The following is an 18,782-nucleotide window of genomic DNA, read 5'->3' as shown; positions in this document are numbered from 1 at the left end:
AGCAAACCAGAGCTAGAATGAGAGTGAATATTAGACATACATTGATCAGGTGGCCAGAAACACAACTCCATATGAATGCTAATGTTGCTATAACTGCTAGATGCGTAAACGAGCAACTGTTTGCTAAGACGTTTGCCATATTAACTTGAAGGTGATAATATGTCAGTGTCATGTTCACTTGTTTCCTCTGCCCCAAATCAAAAATCAGTTAATTCAGGTTTAAGTGAAAGTACACAAGAGTTATCAGCAAACTGAAGAATGGCCCTTCTGTTAAATTATTAATTTCCTGATGCGTATGCAGTATTTCTACATTGTAGCTGGTCCCTGTTGTGCTAAAGTCAAACCAGCTGTTCATACCGTAGTTTTATTGACTGCAATGCATCATATTATAAAAGCATATCATAATTAAAACTGTAACCACAGCAATCAAGTAAAAAGTACAAAACTTCCCTCTGAAATGTTGTACAAAGTGGAAGGAAAGTACAAGTACCTGTAAATAGTTGTTAAGTAATTGAGTTAATGTAAATGTTAATCAGGCAAACGTCGTGCATTCACCTTACTGTCTAAAGCAGCAGACAGTTCTTTTCCGACACATGAGTGATAAGTCTACAAAAGCTGCCTTTTAGACGAGGAACCTCAGTGCAGCGACTGAAATTTATCCATACCTCTATTCAAATTCCTCCTCTGCTCATTGTTAATTCGTTTTTTTTTCATATTCTTGAAATGCAGCTGGTAGAGTGAAAGTGCATATTGCATGAATACTTAGTTCAGTACTTTAATGGTTCTTTTAACAAACTCACAGGTTACTTTACCGAGTCATGGAAGTATAACAGCACTAATAAAACTGGGCGATAAACACTCTGCAGGATAAAATTAAAAACCAAAACCCATTTGCCCAAGAAAGCCGATTTAACCCAGGGTAAAACCATAAATGGTAAGTGAAATGAAACAATTATAAAATGGGGTAGACAGCTCACTGTTACTGTCAGAAATGGGGCTCAGCTCAGTGTCCATCATTTACTCCGTCAATTACTTTTGTTTCATGATGGACAGACGTTCCTCTGAGTAAACACTTTAATCTCTCTCCAATCCGCTGCAGGCTGTGTCAAATGAAACGCTCCATAAAACTGTATTCTCAGGCAATGTTTATTTGCTTTTTACTAAAACTTAGGTTTTTCTAGTCACGTCTACTCCAAACAACAAGAAAAAGATTATTTTTCAGTTTGTTTCTTCTCTTTTGAGCTGTTGTTTGTGACCTCCTAATGCCTGGGTCAACATTGCTGCTATTATTCTTCCACTGCAGCAAGTTTAGTAAAGTGAAGCGTAGCAATATTAATTCTACTGTTTGTGAATGTTCCTGTTTGTATTCTCCCCAGCGTCACATCAGAATGATAAGTTCATCGTCCCCCTGCAAAATAACAGTGCAATGGGAGTATGGTTGCAGCATCTTTGGGGGGGTCCTGCAATTGAATCCCACTCTGGTAATACTATACTTCCTGTCCACTGAAACTTAGCTGTTCATGTGTCTGCCGTACGTACAGTATGTATGTGTGTGTGATGAGGAGCGCCTCCAAAAATCACAGGCAGTTTGTCTCTTATCTCCAGGCAGCAGTCGCATCCTTCTGCCTTGTGTCTGGCTTGTTGTTTTCATATTTCTGCTACAAGTTCCCACTTAGTCAAACGGTCATTGGGGAGGAGAGGTCACCAGATGCAAGTGGAGGAAAAGGAGGAGGAGGGAGGATGAAGAGAATAAGTAATGACAGGGGAGGAAGGGAAAGAATGGGAAAGGGGAGGAAGGGAAAGAATGGGAAAGGAGAGTAAAGCAGATTAGTAGATAAATGAGGAAAGAGGAGAAGAGAGGTAGTAAAGGAGAGGATTCGAGGAAAGGAAGGGAAACAAGATAAAAGATGAGTAAAAGAAACCACAAGGATAGGAAAGGAAATGAGAGAGGAAAGGAGAAGAAAGGACAGGGAAGGAAAGAAGAGGGAGAAAGGTGAGATAAGGATAAATGGAGAGGGGAGAAAGGAAATGGAAGGAAAGAAGGAGGATGAACGTAGAAGACAGGATAGAAGAGTAGAAGGGAAAGAGAAAAAGAGAAAGCAAGGCAAGGAAAATGCAGAAAGGACAGAAGAAAACAAAAACAGAGACAAGACCAAAATGGTGGAGAGAAAAAGAGGAGAAGAGAGGAGAAAGAAGGAAAGGAGGAAGGAAAGGAAACAGTGGCCAGGAGAGGAGAGGATGTGGCGAGATGAGATCAGAGAAGGAAAGAAAATGAGGGGAGAGGAGATAAAGAAGAAGGAGGAAAGGAAATGAAAGAAAGATGAGGAAAGGAGAGGTAAGTAAATGAAGGGAGGAAAAGTAGAGAGGAGAGAAGGGGAGTGGAGAGGAAGGGAGGAGGAGGAGTGGAGGTGGGCAGTTCCAGAATAAGCCTGGCTGTTTATCGTTTAATTCCCACAGGAGGGTTGAAATCCTGTGAGAACTGACTACTGTGGAACCCTGGACAGACTCCATGTGGAGAGGGCAGGAGGCAGCGCGCACACACACACACACACACACACACACACACAGTCTGGTAGGGCGCTAAGTTTTGAGGACTGTTACACGGCAGCTCGCCACCTGCTCAATCAAAATCCATGTTGACAGCAGAGTTATTGATAGAAGTATGTTTTATCACAGCATTAAGTCATAAGAAATAGATTTTTCTAGCTGTCAGGGTGTTAATGATAAATAAGGATGAATGATAGCTAGATTGTAAACATCTGCTTGCTTGGCTTTTGATCAACTTCTCAAGACAAGCCTGGCAAGATTGTGACATGTTTTAGGAAATGGGAACAAAGGTTGTGAACTGCTTCCCATGCACAATACGAGGGCATTGAATTTTGAGTATCATGTCATGCAATTCTTGACTAATGTCCAACCAAGTGCTGAGAGCATGACTTTGATGTGATTCTATTTTCTTATGTTATGGGAGATTGATGTCTTTATTTCCCTCAGATAACTCCCAAACGGCCTGAGTAATTCCCCCAGAAACAAACAAGAACCCGAAAAAACGTGATGAGGAAAGAGTGAGAGAGCGCGCCAGATGTCGTCCTCCCCAAAGCTCGGCTCCTGCTTTCTTTCTTCTTTTTTCTCGTCCTCCCTGGGCCAACGCTGACTAGCTTTTTCATGCACAATCGAAACACAAATGATTATCCCATCAGTATTCACAACCAGGCCCTCTCCACGCTGCCGTGTACCTCTCTGCTACCCATGCGTAGTCGTCTCTTTCTGTCTCATTATTCACATTTTGCATCTCTTTTTCAGCCCAACTCCAAGTCCCCTGCTGAAAGGCTCGATAGATTACATAATAGAAGGGTGAAATTAGATAAAGCGAAAGTTTGACAGCAAATCTGTGTGTATATATAGTGAACCGTATACGCTGGGTATTTTGGAGTTTCTTCAAAATATATCCACAGGGGATGGGAAGGGAAGAGGTTAAAGGGGAGATACATTGTGGAGCCTTCTGAGCAGAAAGCAGAATCTTCTCTTTCTCTTACTACCGAGATCAAAATGCTTGGTAGTCTGAGTCCTACACTCTCAAGTTAACACACGCTGGGTGGATGGACAAACACACTCCAAGACACAACGCTGTATTGATTAACAGTGCCCTGTGAAACTGAGAGCAAATAATGTGGCTCCCTGCAGACAGAGAGCCATTTTAAGACTGACCTTTGTTGGGAAGGGATGTTGTGAATTCATTGGCATAGTTTAAAAGTGTTTCTGCTGAACACAACAGCAGAGATGTAGCAGAGGCTTCATAGAGGACAATCTCTCAGATTGAAAGGTTTTGTGTGAGGACAGAAGACTGTTGTGCAATAGCGGGCCTTCTCATTTTAAAGCAGCATGACTGTTGGGTTTTTGCAACAATACCTTGCTCTCTTTCAAATAATAGCCTATTATTTACACGGTATAATGCAGTCTAATGTGCTGCAACAAGCCCGTGTTATCACTTTTTTTGAAGGAACAATGCCGGCATGGTGGCAAAGTCCAGCCGTAGCCGCCACTTTTCCCTTGATCCAACAAAGGAATATTTGTCTCCTACCTGATTTCTCCTGAGCAATTATGTTTCATGTTTCACATCTCAAATATTTACAAACGCACGCTCTCCGGGAGCGTTAAACTCAATTTGTGTGTAAGCGCTCTTCGGGAGAGGCCATGCTGCAGAGTTTTTTGTTTAATTTCTAAAAAAACACAGCATGAGGCCCACAGGCTTTGTGTTGAAAGAGATGAATGAAGGCAGTCAGTCAAAGTGAGAAAGCGCAGATTCGCTCTTGCTCTGTTTTGACACATTACGATATGCAGCTGTTTTTGTAATGACTTTCTAAATTGTGCACAATGTCCCACGGGTTCCCAACCCATATTCTCCCAGCCGCTCCACTGTTTAATGTACACACTACTTGTCCCCTGCCTTCTGATTAGCTGGGAACGTTCCAGAGAGAATACCGGTCTTTTTTCTTCCATTTGTGTTTGCCAGCTGCATAACCCAATTCACCCATAAATATGGGCTATCATGTCCATTTTCCATGCCTGGGCCTCAGACTAATTTACCACTAGCATTGATATGAAAGATGAGCCTTTTGTCTCAGGGAAATAGGATTATTCTCATTGATGGGAAGAGGCAAAATCACATCAGCTTTGACAAAAAGGGGACTGCTACATCAGAAGATGACAGTCAGAATGCAGTTTGGGTGGGATGTAATATAAACAGGAATTAGCGGTGCAGAGCTTGTAGAGGTTTCAAAATCTTGTCATCCAAATAGAAGAGACGGCTTTAGCATATAGATGAGATGGACTTTGTGTTCCCGCCAAAGAGGCAGGTGTACTCACTTCACTCTCTCTCTCTGAATTTCTCTCCCACTCTGTCTCAAACACATAGGCATACCACACACCTGCTCCTCATGAACCCTCGGCTCTACTCTCAATTAGGTGTTTGTTTGCACAATATCAAATCATCCTGGGAGTTTACCTGCTGCTTTTTTTGTCTCTCTCCTAGTCTTTCTATTTTCTTCTTTCTACTTTTTCTCTCATAACTACATTTCCACTAACATTTTCATCCATCTGTCTTCCATGAAACAAATGGGATCTATGTCATGATAACACCCACATGTTAGATCATAATCTACACCATTTTTAATTACATACAATGCACTTCTGTGATTCAGAGGCTTCCAGTCCTGCTTTTAGTTCTACTGAAAGATAGAGAAAAAAACATCTTATTCAAAAATATTCATACTTGCTGACGTAACTACTATTGTACTTGTAAAATTAATCGAAATTACAGGTTTAATTGTTTGCACAAGCAGTGTATAATTGCAGCCTTATAAAGTAACATTTTACAGAAGATTGGCACTCAAATTAAGATTACAGGTCAGGAGCAGCTGCAGGAGAGCAAATCAGAAAACAGTGAGCCTGTTGTCTGTGAGAACAAGAACGTAGGAGTGAAACAAACCACAGAAACTAGGTTACACTGCCACTACAAATGTACTGATAACTGAACACAGAAAATAAAAAATACACTCTGTAGTCTTTTGCATGACCACACTTGTTAAAACAAACAGTATACTTTATTTACCTATTGTCATTCAGTTCAGAATTTGACAGCTGGAAAGGAGGGAGATAGACAGAGGGGATGGCATGCAGCAATGGGCAATCAGTAAGGACTGAAACATAGTATATGTGGCGCATGATCTACCAGGTGAACTACCAGTGCACTCAAACACTTTACCACACTGAGGATGGAAACTACAATATCGTATCACTGAGGGGCCATTGAAGTTCACATTTTTTAGTTGCCCGCCCTGTAGATCCACTGATGTATGAGGTTGCCTAGTGCAACTTCAAAGGTCCATTTGATGACTGTTTTATGGTGAAAGATTCACTTTTGAGTTGCAAAGTAGAAAGTAAGGAGGCATTAAACCCTTGAGAATTGCATATTATGGCCTCAAGTTGTAGTGCTGCTCATCAAAAGTGCAATAAACTGCAGTTCAGTCAGGACCACTTTCGTCAAAATATCTTCTATTCCAAGCAGAATTTACATTTGGCGGTATGGCTCTGTTCTGGGACCTCCTTGTCCTTCCACGTGCCTACGTGGAAAACCTTAAGGCAGGGAGAGCACACCTCCCTGCCCTTCCATGTGCCTATGGAAAAGTTTAAGACAAGGAGAGCGGCAGCAGAGACCCCCCAGGGTACAGAACAGAGCAAGCATCAATGGCAATCAGAAAATGACATTTAATTAATTAGAAACAACATAAAAAGGAGGAGCTGGGGTGGAGGTGGGTGCAAAAGGCTTGTAGAGGGAGCAGCAGAGATAGGCAGGCAGGCTAAAGCAGCTTAAATAAGGCGCCATGCATGATGTTTGCCAATTGGATGCTTGAGGAAATCAGGTGAGCTGTCAGCTGACTGTGTATGGTATCCAATGGGAAGCTTAGAGGAATCAGCTGATGTATGTTTATGACTAGCTGTGATAGTATGATATAGCTGTAACTGAAAGCTAAGCCTGACTTCATGCCCTGCCTGAACTAACACTATGCTCAATTTGTGACTTCTGACCTTCTGTATGGGGTGCTGTTATTGTTATCACATAGAGCTTTTGAACAATATAAATCAGTTCATATGTTCCTTTAGCAATGATCTGTTGTAGACTACAAATCCCATCATGAAATCACAGTCCTGCTTCCAGAAAATGTGTTTAATAGCACACACCAATGTACAAGTGTTTCCATGCAGCTATAAATATTGTTCTATATTTATGCAAACTGAAACTGTCCAATTAGTATGAGCAGGGTCCAAAATTACTAAAATTAACTGGCTCATCTGCCAAAGGCAGGTAAATTAAAAAAACAATTAACAAAAATATTTTAGCCAGCATTTTGTCTCGTGGCTTAACACCAGCAATGTGTCTCTGATGACATGTAACACAGATGTGTCTTACAGCAAAAACATAGACACTGTGTAGAAACTGCAACTAGTAGTAAGCTGCTTTGATCTGATGTGCTGACTTCCCGATAGGTACGGTGAACAGTTAATGTCACATTAGTCTCAGCCGACATAAATCTAAAATGAGATTAAAAATGATTAACCAGCCATCGGGACGGTTTTTCCTTCAAATGCCAAACTGACCAACAGTTTTCGCTTGGAGGATGTTTTGGACCCTGGGTATGAGAGAAATAAACTACAGAGCTATAGTATGAAATATTCAAAGATGAAGATCAAAAACAGATTATTTTTGCCTCCCTGTTTCTTCAAAAGACAAACACACTCATGACAAACACAATGCTGCTATTTATAATCCAGATGCTTTCGTTAAGTCTCCGTCGTTAAGGGCTGCAGCCGTTAAACTAATGTTGAATACTGAATAATTATTCATTATTAAAATAACGCCAAGCATCATGGTCAATGGACATTACCTCCTCAACCCCTGAGCTTAATATAACTGGAGTACCCAGCTCAAGGTAAAGGTGGTAAATGTTCTTATGAGCTGCCGCCGAGTAGTTTAGTTATTAAACAGAGATATCACATATGTTTATTTTTCTATGCGCAAACTGTGCTAAATGAGCTTTTGGACGGGTTGGAATATGGTGCGCATTTGGATATGCTCTCGTCCGCTGTGCGCAATCCTGCCATACTTTGGTTTCCTGGCTTCACTGAATTCACTCATGATGACGTGTCCCGACCACGTACACGCAACTCCCACTACAGCATCCCCCAACTTGAAGCCTCTTGCTCTGAGCGGAGTAGGTATAATCTTCTTCAAACACCCACCAGCTTGTCCAGCAGTACACACTAGACAGTCATTACAGACACTACAGCAACCCACTTCAACTGCCCTCTCTGCTTCGCACTGACTCTGCTCCTGCGTGTCACTGAGCAGATATTCTTCTCTGCTGTCTGTCACTCGTGGAGAGAGTCGGAGGTCCAGCGCAAAGAGCCTGAGTGATGGAAAGAGAGAGAGAGCCCAACTCTTGCTTTTGTCTGCGATAATTACAGAGCCATACGGTGTATGAAATGTGTTAGTTGTTTTTTTAATCTTCCACCTCTGTTAAACACTCTCTCATAATACTCTCATGGTGGCAGACTCGTGATTGATGTGTGACAGTCTTGTGTCCATCAGGGTGATTCACTCTCTAAAGGTAGAATATGTAACATTTCTGCATTCAAATGTCTTAACAACTAGACCACAGTTATATGTTTTGTTGAGTTGTGTACTTAGGTTATCACTAATGTTTCCAACAATGTAGGAGCAAACCCAGAGCAAACTCATTTTATTCAAGGTAAAATTTAATTTGGTCACCTGTCAATGGCGTTAAATCTCCTTTACATTTTGGAGTTGTTTGGTTTTCATAGAACAGCTATGATGTGTATCATTGTGTAGATGCATGTGAGTGTGTATACTTACTGTATATTTATTGTCTAACCTACACCTTTACAACTTAACTTAAAGACCAAAATAAAGATCAATTTAATAATTGATCAAATTTGGTCAAACCAGCACTTTCTTTAGAGTCAGCGTTCACAGCAAAATGTTAAATATGGCAACATTTCTATTAAACACTAGTCTGTTTAGTTTCTTCCTTTAATTCTGGTGGGCAAACTGTGAGTATAGCAGACAGTGCATTTTACTAAATTGTCCCCTAAATTGTAAATCCAACATTAACGTCAACATTCCAACTCCTCAAATATCAGGATTTGTCCCTTTTCTCATATTTTACATCACTGTAAATGTGCTTTGGGGCGGTGGTCGGACAAACACACAAAATGTAAAGGTATCTTTAGCTTTGGGAAATTTAGCTGTTTCATGTAATCAGTTAATGAAGTATAAATCATGAGTTACAGTCTTACATTCCTCAGAGTGCAGATTGTTATAAATGTTGGTGAAACTGAGCTTGATCGCAATGAAAAAGACAAACACTGTATTCATATTGTATGAAAAGTTGTTTAAATGCACTTGCTGTAAAAGGTCAATTGTATGATGTAATTACTGTACTTGAACCATGCGTCAGTATGATTGGAAGTGGTTTAAATGTCATTCATTTAAAAGTATTTGCTGATTTTATTGCCTTCCACATTGCAAAAAGACCAGTTTCAAGTACAAAACTGGCCTTTTTTTGCTGCTTCATCTCCCAAAAACGTCTCCTTTCCTCAGCCAGACTGAATTACCTCGCAGGTCTAATAATCACGTCGTATAATGCTGTGTGGTCTCTGGGACGATGGGAGCTGATTGCTCTCGATCATAATGAGCTCCTGGAAAATAGATTTGTCCAGGCAAATTATTTTCCAGGGAAATATCCGCTGCCCAGCGATGTTTTGAGTCTCCAATCAGACCCAGAGGCCTGACAGCTAATCAGAGCGCCCTTAATGAGACTGGGACTCCATTTTAAATGATACCTCGGAAACACTTTTAAGAGTCCTGCCTCAAAAAGGAGCTGACAGCCAACTATGAGCCGACTGTTAGAAAATATGATCCTATACTTCAATAATATGTTCTTGGATGGTGTAGAGGTATCATTTAGATGACAAATACAGACCTCCTGATATTGCTGCATTAAGGACAAGCAAATAAAAGTAGTGGGGAAACAACAGTGAGTCATCAGTAACACCGTGAATTATCATGTATATTGCAGCCACCTCAAATAGGCGGGTGTCACACTGAAAAAAAAAAGATGTACAGGTAGTAGCATGTGGGTGCCTCAGTCGACATTTATCATCATGACCTTTTCACCCTGTCCACCCACAGTACACGTACACAATGCAGACACGCCCCTCCTCCCATAAAAAATACCCCCCCTCAACACATACACACACACACACACACACACAGAGAGAGAGAGAGAGAGAGAGAGAGAGAGAGATACACAAATGCACAGAAACAAACTGTCATCTCAAATGAGAGGCAGCCAAGTCAAATGCAACTTCATCACCCACGACGCCCACATCCTCAAACTGTAAATGATTGTTTGTCCTGTATGATTTTTGTTGCTGCTGACATTTTGTCCCTGTCTCTTTGAATGGTAGCTGCACTTAGCCACCATGCTTAGTCTTTTGGAGACGGATGTGCACTCTAACCTGATGATCCATGCCCCGATTCCCAGAGGCTAAATGTGTGTGCGCGTGTGTGTGTGTGTGTGTGTGTGTGTGTGTGTGTGTGTGTGTGTGTGAAAAGGGATCTGCTGACTTCAACAGCTGGCTTCTTCCAATAGGCTGTCAGCAAGCACATCCGCTTAATGATATCACTACTGCTTGTTGATGTGTGAGGTAAAGAGAGGCAGGCAGAGAGGAGAAGACAAATATACACATATATATCACTTAATGTCTGCTGACAAATCCCCTGCGCTGCTTTACAATAGGTTCACACTTTTTATTAATGAGTTATTAGTGATTGGGAACAAAAACCACAGTCCTTGTACAGTCCACTGTGGCCACAAGGGGCAATTGCTTGATCATGGTAAATGTAAAAGTAAAATGTAGCATAAAATTAGCAAACTGACTTTATAATGTGACTAAAAGCAGCAAAATCTACTTGATATTTGTTAGCCACTGGTCATACCAGACCAAGTCGAAGCTGTATCTGCACATCTATTTAATTGAGTGCATTTATTGCTTATGTGTGTATTGATCTGTTGGAGAAAGACTGCGTTATTTCTTTTGTATGTGTGCTTGCACAGAACACAGACTGATACATCTGTTACACTGGAGTTGCACTCTAATCTTTTCACTGCAAGTATGTAAAGGAGGCAAGTTGCAGCAACCAATAACTCTTCTGACACACTGTAAATAAGGGCATGTGAGTATTGCACAATGACACACTTGAAAGAATGGCAGCTCTGTCAGTGAAGGGATAGATTTAAAGGCCTTTACTTCCAGACCTTTACTATCAAGTTTACTTTTCTGAGACAGTCTCTCTTTTTTTGAATGAGGATGTTTCATGAACATTAATCAGACACATTTCTCTCTTTTCAAGCTGGCTCCTGATGTTTGGATTCCCTCTGAACTACATGCTACATCATTTTCCACAAAACTCAACATGGAGCATCAGCACGACTGCAAACTTGTCCGTCCAGTGGGAGCTCACCCCATGTGTTTACATGTGCTGCAAATACACATGTACATTCTCACACACACTCCGGCTTTCTCACAGACTAGCACATTTTGTAAACGTGCCGGGAAACACTCCACCAGCTGAATACGAGCACACTCCAGGCTCTGCTAGACGAGGTGCTGGATATACTGTCAGAGAAACTCCCAGTAGAACCATTTAGCTTTCTGAGGGTAGTGCTGTTCAAGTGCCTTCCTGACTGCCAAAAGGACTGCATTTACTTACACTCCCTCCACTGGGAAACACTATATTCTCTGTATTCACTGCACGGGTGATAGTCGCTCTTTTGTTTTATTCACCTATTCTCCTAGACTTGATAGAGGGAGCAGAGTAAAGAGAGAGAGACAGACCAGTCAATCAGGTTCTGGTTTGACAGGCTCCATGTCTTTACCTAATGACACATACCGTGGTAACACAAAACGACAAATGAACCGTTACTTCTCCACTTCCCGTTGCTCACATTACAACTGCATTCATCAACTGCAACTGACTCAGATCCGAGAGCCTAAGCAAACACATGCTAGAAAAAAAAAAAATCATTTTGGGAATTTGACATATAAGACAAAAGACCTCCGTCCAATCACAAACACCATTAATCCAAGGACCAAAGAACATTTGCACATATTCCATTCAGGCTCATTAAGAGCTGAGCTCCTTGTTAATCTCCTGCAAAGGTCAGATTCAACAGACCAGTGAATTTGCACTTTTCTGTTGGAGTGCAGCTGAAGAGCTGGCACAGGAGGACCTGTGGGTTTGCCCTCCTGGTGGCAAAGTATTCACAGGTGGACCACAGGTGAAACAGCTTTCATCTTGGAAACTCTCTTTAACACTACATCACGTTCTGAGAGCAAATTCAGACTGACTGCTGCCTTTCCTGTTTCTAGTGCGTGTGTGTGTGTGTGTGTGTGTGTGTGTGTGTGTGGTGTGTGTGCGGGTGTGTGTGTCAACACAGTGTAACAAACAAAAGGAATTAACGCCACCAACCTGATGCTTTAACTTGCTGTTGAGCCTTGAGACCAGTTCAGGAAATGGGTTTTATTTTTTAAAGAGCCAGCATTTTTCCCACACTTTGTCATCATCATCCTAGCCATCGTCGTCATCACATCATACAAAATGGCACAACACTGTATCCATAACAACGTAAATAAAGACAAATATTCAGACAGGTCATTTTGTACAACATATTGTCATAAAGTACAACACATATCATGACTTCACTATGTTGGTTTCTTTTATAAAAAATAAAAATAACATTTACGATAAAAACATGGTTTCACGGTGGTGTTCCGTTCTGTCTGTGTGATTGTGGTCGGTGAGGAAGCTGTGGCTGGTGGATGTTTTTAAAGGATGCTGCACATAAAGCTCATCCTGGGAAAGCCTTTCCAAGCAGTTACACCTAGTGCGTTCACAAGCCAGTGACCCATGCACAATGGTCAATGTACTTCACAATTTATGTACAATAAAGTAAAAAAACAACAACCTATGTACATAAAGATGGGGTCCATCATACATATCTTCTAGTGTCCCTCCTGCACAATATCTTTTTGAATGACCTCCTGAAGTCGTTGTTAAAGATAGTGTAAATTATGGGGTTCAGTGCACTGTTGCAATAGCCAAACCAGAAGAAGAACTTGAACAGGGTGTCGGGCACCGGGCAGGACTCGCACAGTGTCATCAACATGTATGTAAAGAAAAAGGGGAACCAGCAGATGACAAACACTCCAATGACCACAGCCAGGACGAAGGTGAAGCGTTTCTCCCGGTTCTGTCTGCCCTTCCATCGGCTGCCCTTGGTGCTCGGCACCCGCTTTTGGATGTCAGTGTCCCCTGGTTTGATTTGGCTCAGTTTGGTTTTCCCCTTGGCTGCTTTCTTTTTGATCGAGCAGGGATTGTTCATCTTGTGGTCAGAGGAGGATGACTCCTCAAGATCTAACCCGTTGACCTCCCCCTTCTTCTCATCTGCTCCTCCTTCTCCTCCCACTCCCTCCCTCAGTTCGATGTCCCGATTGCCATTCAGCTTCTCATGGCAGAGGCGGTCCTCAGCCTCACCTGCATCCATGCCATTCTCTTTCTGGTTTGCAGCAGCGACGGTGGCCGCCTTCGGCATCTCCTTCCGCTTCCTGTCTCCCGGTGGCGCCCGCGTCCTCTTTTTGGCGATCTGGTAGATCCGCACGTAGACCAGGACCATGATGACGCAGGGGAGGAAGAAGGACCCAATGCAAGAAGAGATGACATACCACTTATCATTATTGATCTTACACACACGGCCCTTCTCGCTGTTTTCTTTCTCCATGGTGATTAGAGGTGGGAAGGAGATAACTGCTGCGATGACCCACACGATGAAGATGATGCACTTGATGCGTCGTGGCGTCCTCTTCAAGTTGTACTCGATGGCCTGTGTGATGGACCAGTAGCGGTCTAAGCTGATGGCACAGAGGTGGGCAATGGAGGCAGTGCAGAAAAGAACATCAAGCGCCAGATATATCTCACACCACACCTCCCCAAAGTACCAGTATCCCATGAGCTCATTGGCCAAGGAGAAAGGCATCACGAGGGTAGCCACCAAAATGTCCGCCGATGCTAGAGACACCAAGAATAAGTTCTGCGGAGCCCTCAGGGCCCGGCTTGTAAACACAGCTATGACAACCAGCACGTTGCCGAACACTATCAGCAGGATCATGATCCCCACCAGCACAGTGAGCGGCAGGGAGATCTGGAGGCTGTAAGGGGCCACGTCTGGAAGAGTCTGGTTGGTATCGTTGTCAAACCCCATTGGAGCGGATTGGCCCACTTCCTATATGAGTTCACCTGAGGTTAACAAATATCATCACCAGGAAGGACAGAGCTAGTAGCTCACAGCAGGGCTGAGAAAGGAAGCAAGTGAATCACTCCTCTGAGGCTCTCCTGGACTTTTCTCTTTCATCATGTACAGGTTCCTCAAGGATAAGCTCTTAGCATTTACGTCATTTCATCTGAAAATATGAGACAACAAGAGCAAAAATCAGATTCCTTCAGTGCTACCTGCACTTTTCAATCAATTACAACGTGTCTCTTTTTAATATTATTACTAGCACAAGCACTGTGTCATCTCTTTTCCCTGAATTACACTGAGAGAAAAAGCCAAATAAAGTGCGAAGTGATCTTACCTGTGGTAAAGAGCGGTGAGACAACCTCTCCAGTGACGGAGACGCACGGGCATTAAAAAAACTGTCAGTGGGCAACTTCTTAAAGCAGCTTAATAGGAAGCAAAGAGATCCATGCGGCGGATGAGGTCTTCCCTCTGTGTCTCCTCTCTCTCCCCACACAAGGATCCCTGTGCTGCATCTAGTTGTGCTCAGTAGCGGACCTAATAGAGCGCTAATCATGTTATCCCGGGCGCTGCCGTGCTGCTGTCTGCGTGTGGAGTCTCTCTCCTCAGTGTTAACCAGTGCGCCACTCCCTCTCTTTATAGCCCGCACGCTGCAAAAAGTGTCACCGCTCACCGGGTCACTGTGCGTCCACGAGAGTGTCAACACCGGCAGACATGTGGGTCTGACAACATGTGACAGCACAGACAATAACACCAGCTGGAAGCCTGTAGCCTAGTGAAGGAATTACAGGTGGAAAGGAGAGACACCAGCAGAGAGGACAGGGGGGGATAATTACAATAAATGTATTCATTCACACAGGGGACATACACAGGGGACAGGTACAGGTGGTGGACGGACATGTACACATTGGCAATGATGGTAATAAAAGTAGTTTAATGCAAAAGAAATGTGTGACGCTGTGCTTGTTCAGTTAAGTGTTAGTTTCTGGGGTTAAAGTATTTTTGTTATAGTTGTTTTGTTCCTTTCACACATCTGCCACAAAGAAAAAGCTAGAGCTTAAGTTAATGAATATAAAAGGAGAGCTAATTAGATGATTAAGGAAAGTATATTTGTAGAATACCTTTCAAACACAGATGCAATTCAAAGTGCTTTATATAAGGTGATGAAATGTATTTAAAAAACATTATAACAAAAGGAAAATGAAAATGAAATAAATAAAACTGGATTAAAAAAATAACATTAAAAATACAGTAATAAGTTGCACTGAATTGAAGAGGGGAAATAAAAGTGAAAGGTTTTTATTTTGGATTTGAAAGAAGGTAAAGTTTGGTTATATTCAGATTCAGAGTTTTTAATTAAAAGAGAACGCTGAGAACATTTCTCGTGGTTGATCATAACGGTGTTAATTATATCTGGGTAGTCATCAGGAAGGTGTTTCTTATTGTTTTTAGTCTGGTCAGGTTAAGCCTCATTTAAAGTTGGTTGGTTTCATTTTTTTTTCTCTTTATACCCTTGACTTAACAATTTTATTTTCCATAAAAGGTGTGCAGGAATCATTTTTCATGTTTTTTTTAACATGAGATGTAGATGTCAACATTTAGGCTACTTGATTTGTCCTCTAAGACTACAAAATTCCTGATGATGAACTATCAAAAATTAGACAATATTTAAACTATGGGACCTGTTGGGAAAGACATTTTTTGCAGTGCAGCTGCTGGACTCCGTTGCTAAGCAGCAGCCAGGGCCACACCACGTGGATATCAACAGAGGCTTTTATTACTTTGTCCAAACTCAATCTATCTAACAGCCTTTTACACTTCATGTCCAACACACAGGGGGGTCGCAAACTCAGACTGATCCATTGACCTGTACTTGGTGAAGATTTGCCCAAAGGAAACATCTGACATGGTACTTTGTTGTTTACAGATATGACTTGGGAGCAGCAGTGATACAGGCAGGAGCAGGCTATTATTCATCCTCCCTGTGCTGAGGTCTGAGTATAAAAATGTAATCCCTTGTTGGGGGGGTTTGTCAATATGTGGTCTTAAAATTCCTGAAAAGCAGGAGCTTAGACAGACTGTGAATGTTTGAACAGAAGGGTCAGTTGTAACATTTTTGTTTGCCATATAAATATGATAATTAGAAATACATTTTATAAAGCAGTGCATATCTTCTCTAAGTACAGTTTGAAGATTCATAACCTGATCCGCGGTCATTGAATTCAGTGACAGTAACAAGGCAAATATTTAACCTGACATTCACCTGCCCAGTGCTGTTTAACTAGATCATATTTAGCTGTCAAATGAACATCATGTCCCTGAATAACAAGCTCCATCTTGTTTACTTTCTCAACATAAATAAGGTGTGGTTGGTGATGGTAGACATGCAACAGTTAGAGAATGTTATCTCTAAAAAAACTATTAATTATTACCTAATTATTGATTAGACCTTTTTAAGCGACACAAAGTGTGAGAGTTTTCTTTTTCTATCAGTTATTGTAAAACAGAGATTGCAAAACCTGCCACATAAAAAAAAAGCTTAACAGTTACTAAAATTATTTTTTGAACATTTACACACATTTCAACTCATGAACAGGTTCAGTTTTAACTAACATCAGTGTCAGCGGTGAAGACAAACTACTTAATTTAACACTGTTCCCTCTCCTTTTATGGATGGAGTTCACACTGATGGTTACTTTGCATCCTGTCAGCAAATCAACAAAACAGAAACATTTGGTAATATCTCAAACATCGAGGGATTTATCAGTTTCCAAACTCCCAGAGTATTTCCTGGAACTTCTTACCACAAACGCTGAGACTCTCAGCTACACAATTTAATGCAATACTTGGAGGAGAAACTTCCCGAGGAACTGTGGGAGGACATAGAGTACCCTCCTCGTCATCAGTCTGTACTGGACGTGGTCACATTCAGTAAATGACTCTTTCGTATCCACGGGGTCAAAGTGGCCTCTAGTTTTGTAATGACGTTGACTCCATTACATTTCTATTAGCTGTATACAACCACATTTACTTCTACGTCTGCCTGGCCATGATTATGTGCCTTTGACGTTACTTTTCCTCTGATGGTTTTATTCAATTTCTGTTCAATATTCAATATTCTGTTATGCAGTTGCTTTTGAACTGATTATGAAAAATATGAATACATTTAATATAAAATGGCTTTTTAAGACTTTTGGTAACACTTGATTTTACTGGGGTTTAATTTCCACATATATTACCTGGAAAGAACAATGTTAATTGGTACTAATTATAAAGAAAACAGTATTCAATTGGTACTTTTTCAGTTAATTAATTAACATGAAAAAATGTGAATGTTGATAGTAAATAAGGAATAAATAGACTAATGGATGAATATTTACTTGGTTTTAATCATTACCTGGGGTCTTTAGCAACATGGGACTATTACACACTGTCTAACTGATTCATTTAATCCAGTCAAAGTTATGGTGTCACACTGTCACAGTAACATGATGGTGCAGCAGAGTGTCAGGTTTAGTACAGAGCAGCATTTTCTTTGATACCGGAGAGTTTTTATGACAGCAGCAGGCATATCTGAGGCTGCTGATGATGAGGAATTTGTCTGTGAATCAGATTACCTAAAAGCAGACCTGGATAATAATAATAATAATAATAATAATAATAATAATAACAATAATAATATATAAAAAAGACAATTTTGAATGAATAGTTGTGAAAATGTCGTAATTTAATAATAAAAAATAATAATCTGTTTGTTATTGTTAATATGTTCTGAAAAGTTTACAAGCAATATAATATTAATAATAATATTATTTCAATATTAGTTTTAATAATAATATTATTTCAATATGGTTTAATCTAAGTTATATAGCCTACAGTGCTGAGGTATGTATACTAATTCATATTCTTATATACATCCTATAATCTGTCTTTACAGGAAACCCATAAAATAAATCAGTACCTCTCATTTTTAAAACGTAATACTAATACTGTACTAATGTAATTGTAAACTGATAAAATCAACTAAATCAACTTTGTCTCTATACTGAGTGTGAGCGTGAGCAGGACGTGCACCTGAGCGTGACCGTGCGGAGTGACGTCACTCACACCTGTCCTCGCAAGAAAACGGAGGCTGACCCTGTCCTCCCTCCACTGAGCAGAATAAGAAGACATTTCAACATCTGTAAGTGACATTACTTTACATTTTGCAGCAAATGCGTCCTAATGGATTATCTGATGTTCTCCGTCCCAGCGCTAATTGCCAGGTGAGCTCTTAAACCGCAAAATATCTGAGGAGCGGGGAAAGGCTTTTCAGAAGTGAGTGAACATTCAAAGCGCCCACCTGTGAGACACACACACACACACACACACACACACACACAGTCCTCAAATCAGCCTGATTATCCCGTCTTTCCAGGCTGGTTTACAAAGTAGACCGACAGATTGTTTTACGGTAAACATCAGTATTTGGTCGTGGCGCTGGTTGATGCATGAGGGCGCAGGCGAAGCGCAAGGATACAGTGACACCTGTCGTCTCCTGCAAGAGCCTCCCCGCTTCAGAGGGACGGCTCCGCGGGAAAATGATGTTTAGGTGACGACAACTTAGAGGATGAGGAATTGCAGGTCAGTACACTCAGGGTTTTATATTTTAGGTTAGTTACTTTAGCTTTTTTACAGGTCTGAGCCCCGATAAGGGCGAGGACGAACAGAGGAAATCGATCAGCAAACACAATAGAGTTAAACAAGACGAGATGATTCAGTTAATGTGCCTGACAGAAGTGACCCTCACATGGTAGCGTTATAATAACCTTCAGACTGCACCGTAAAGCTCTCAGGAGCAGA

At 41.3% G+C, this 18,782-nt stretch overlaps 1 protein-coding gene across 1 annotated transcript; it reads right to left on the bottom strand.

Annotated features, from left to right (window-relative positions):
- Positions 1-12,146: 12,146 nt before the first annotated feature.
- Positions 12,147-14,588, bottom strand: adra2a (adrenoceptor alpha 2A). The gene is made up of 2 exons (XM_051385593.1): positions 14,278-14,588; positions 12,147-14,103 (listed from the first exon to the last, which is right to left on the bottom strand). Exon 2 carries the CDS (start codon positions 13,902-13,904, stop codon positions 12,636-12,638), a length of 1,269 nt encoding a protein of 422 aa, XP_051241553.1. The 5' UTR covers positions 13,905-14,103; positions 14,278-14,588; the 3' UTR covers positions 12,147-12,635.
- Positions 14,589-18,782: the final 4,194 nt, after the last annotated feature.

Source organism: Dicentrarchus labrax, unplaced genomic scaffold (assembly GCF_905237075.1).
Source record: "Dicentrarchus labrax unplaced genomic scaffold, dlabrax2021, whole genome shotgun sequence".
NCBI classification, from domain to species: Eukaryota; Metazoa; Chordata; class Actinopteri; family Moronidae; genus Dicentrarchus; species Dicentrarchus labrax.
Note: the sequence above shows the minus strand (reverse complement) of the source record. Positions and strands in the feature narration are given on the sequence as shown.

Excerpts from the sequence above, each read along its gene's own strand:
- adra2a (XM_051385593.1), bottom strand. The coding sequence starts at position 13,904 with ATGGGGTTTGACAACGATACCAACCAGACTCTTCCAGACGTGGCCCCT.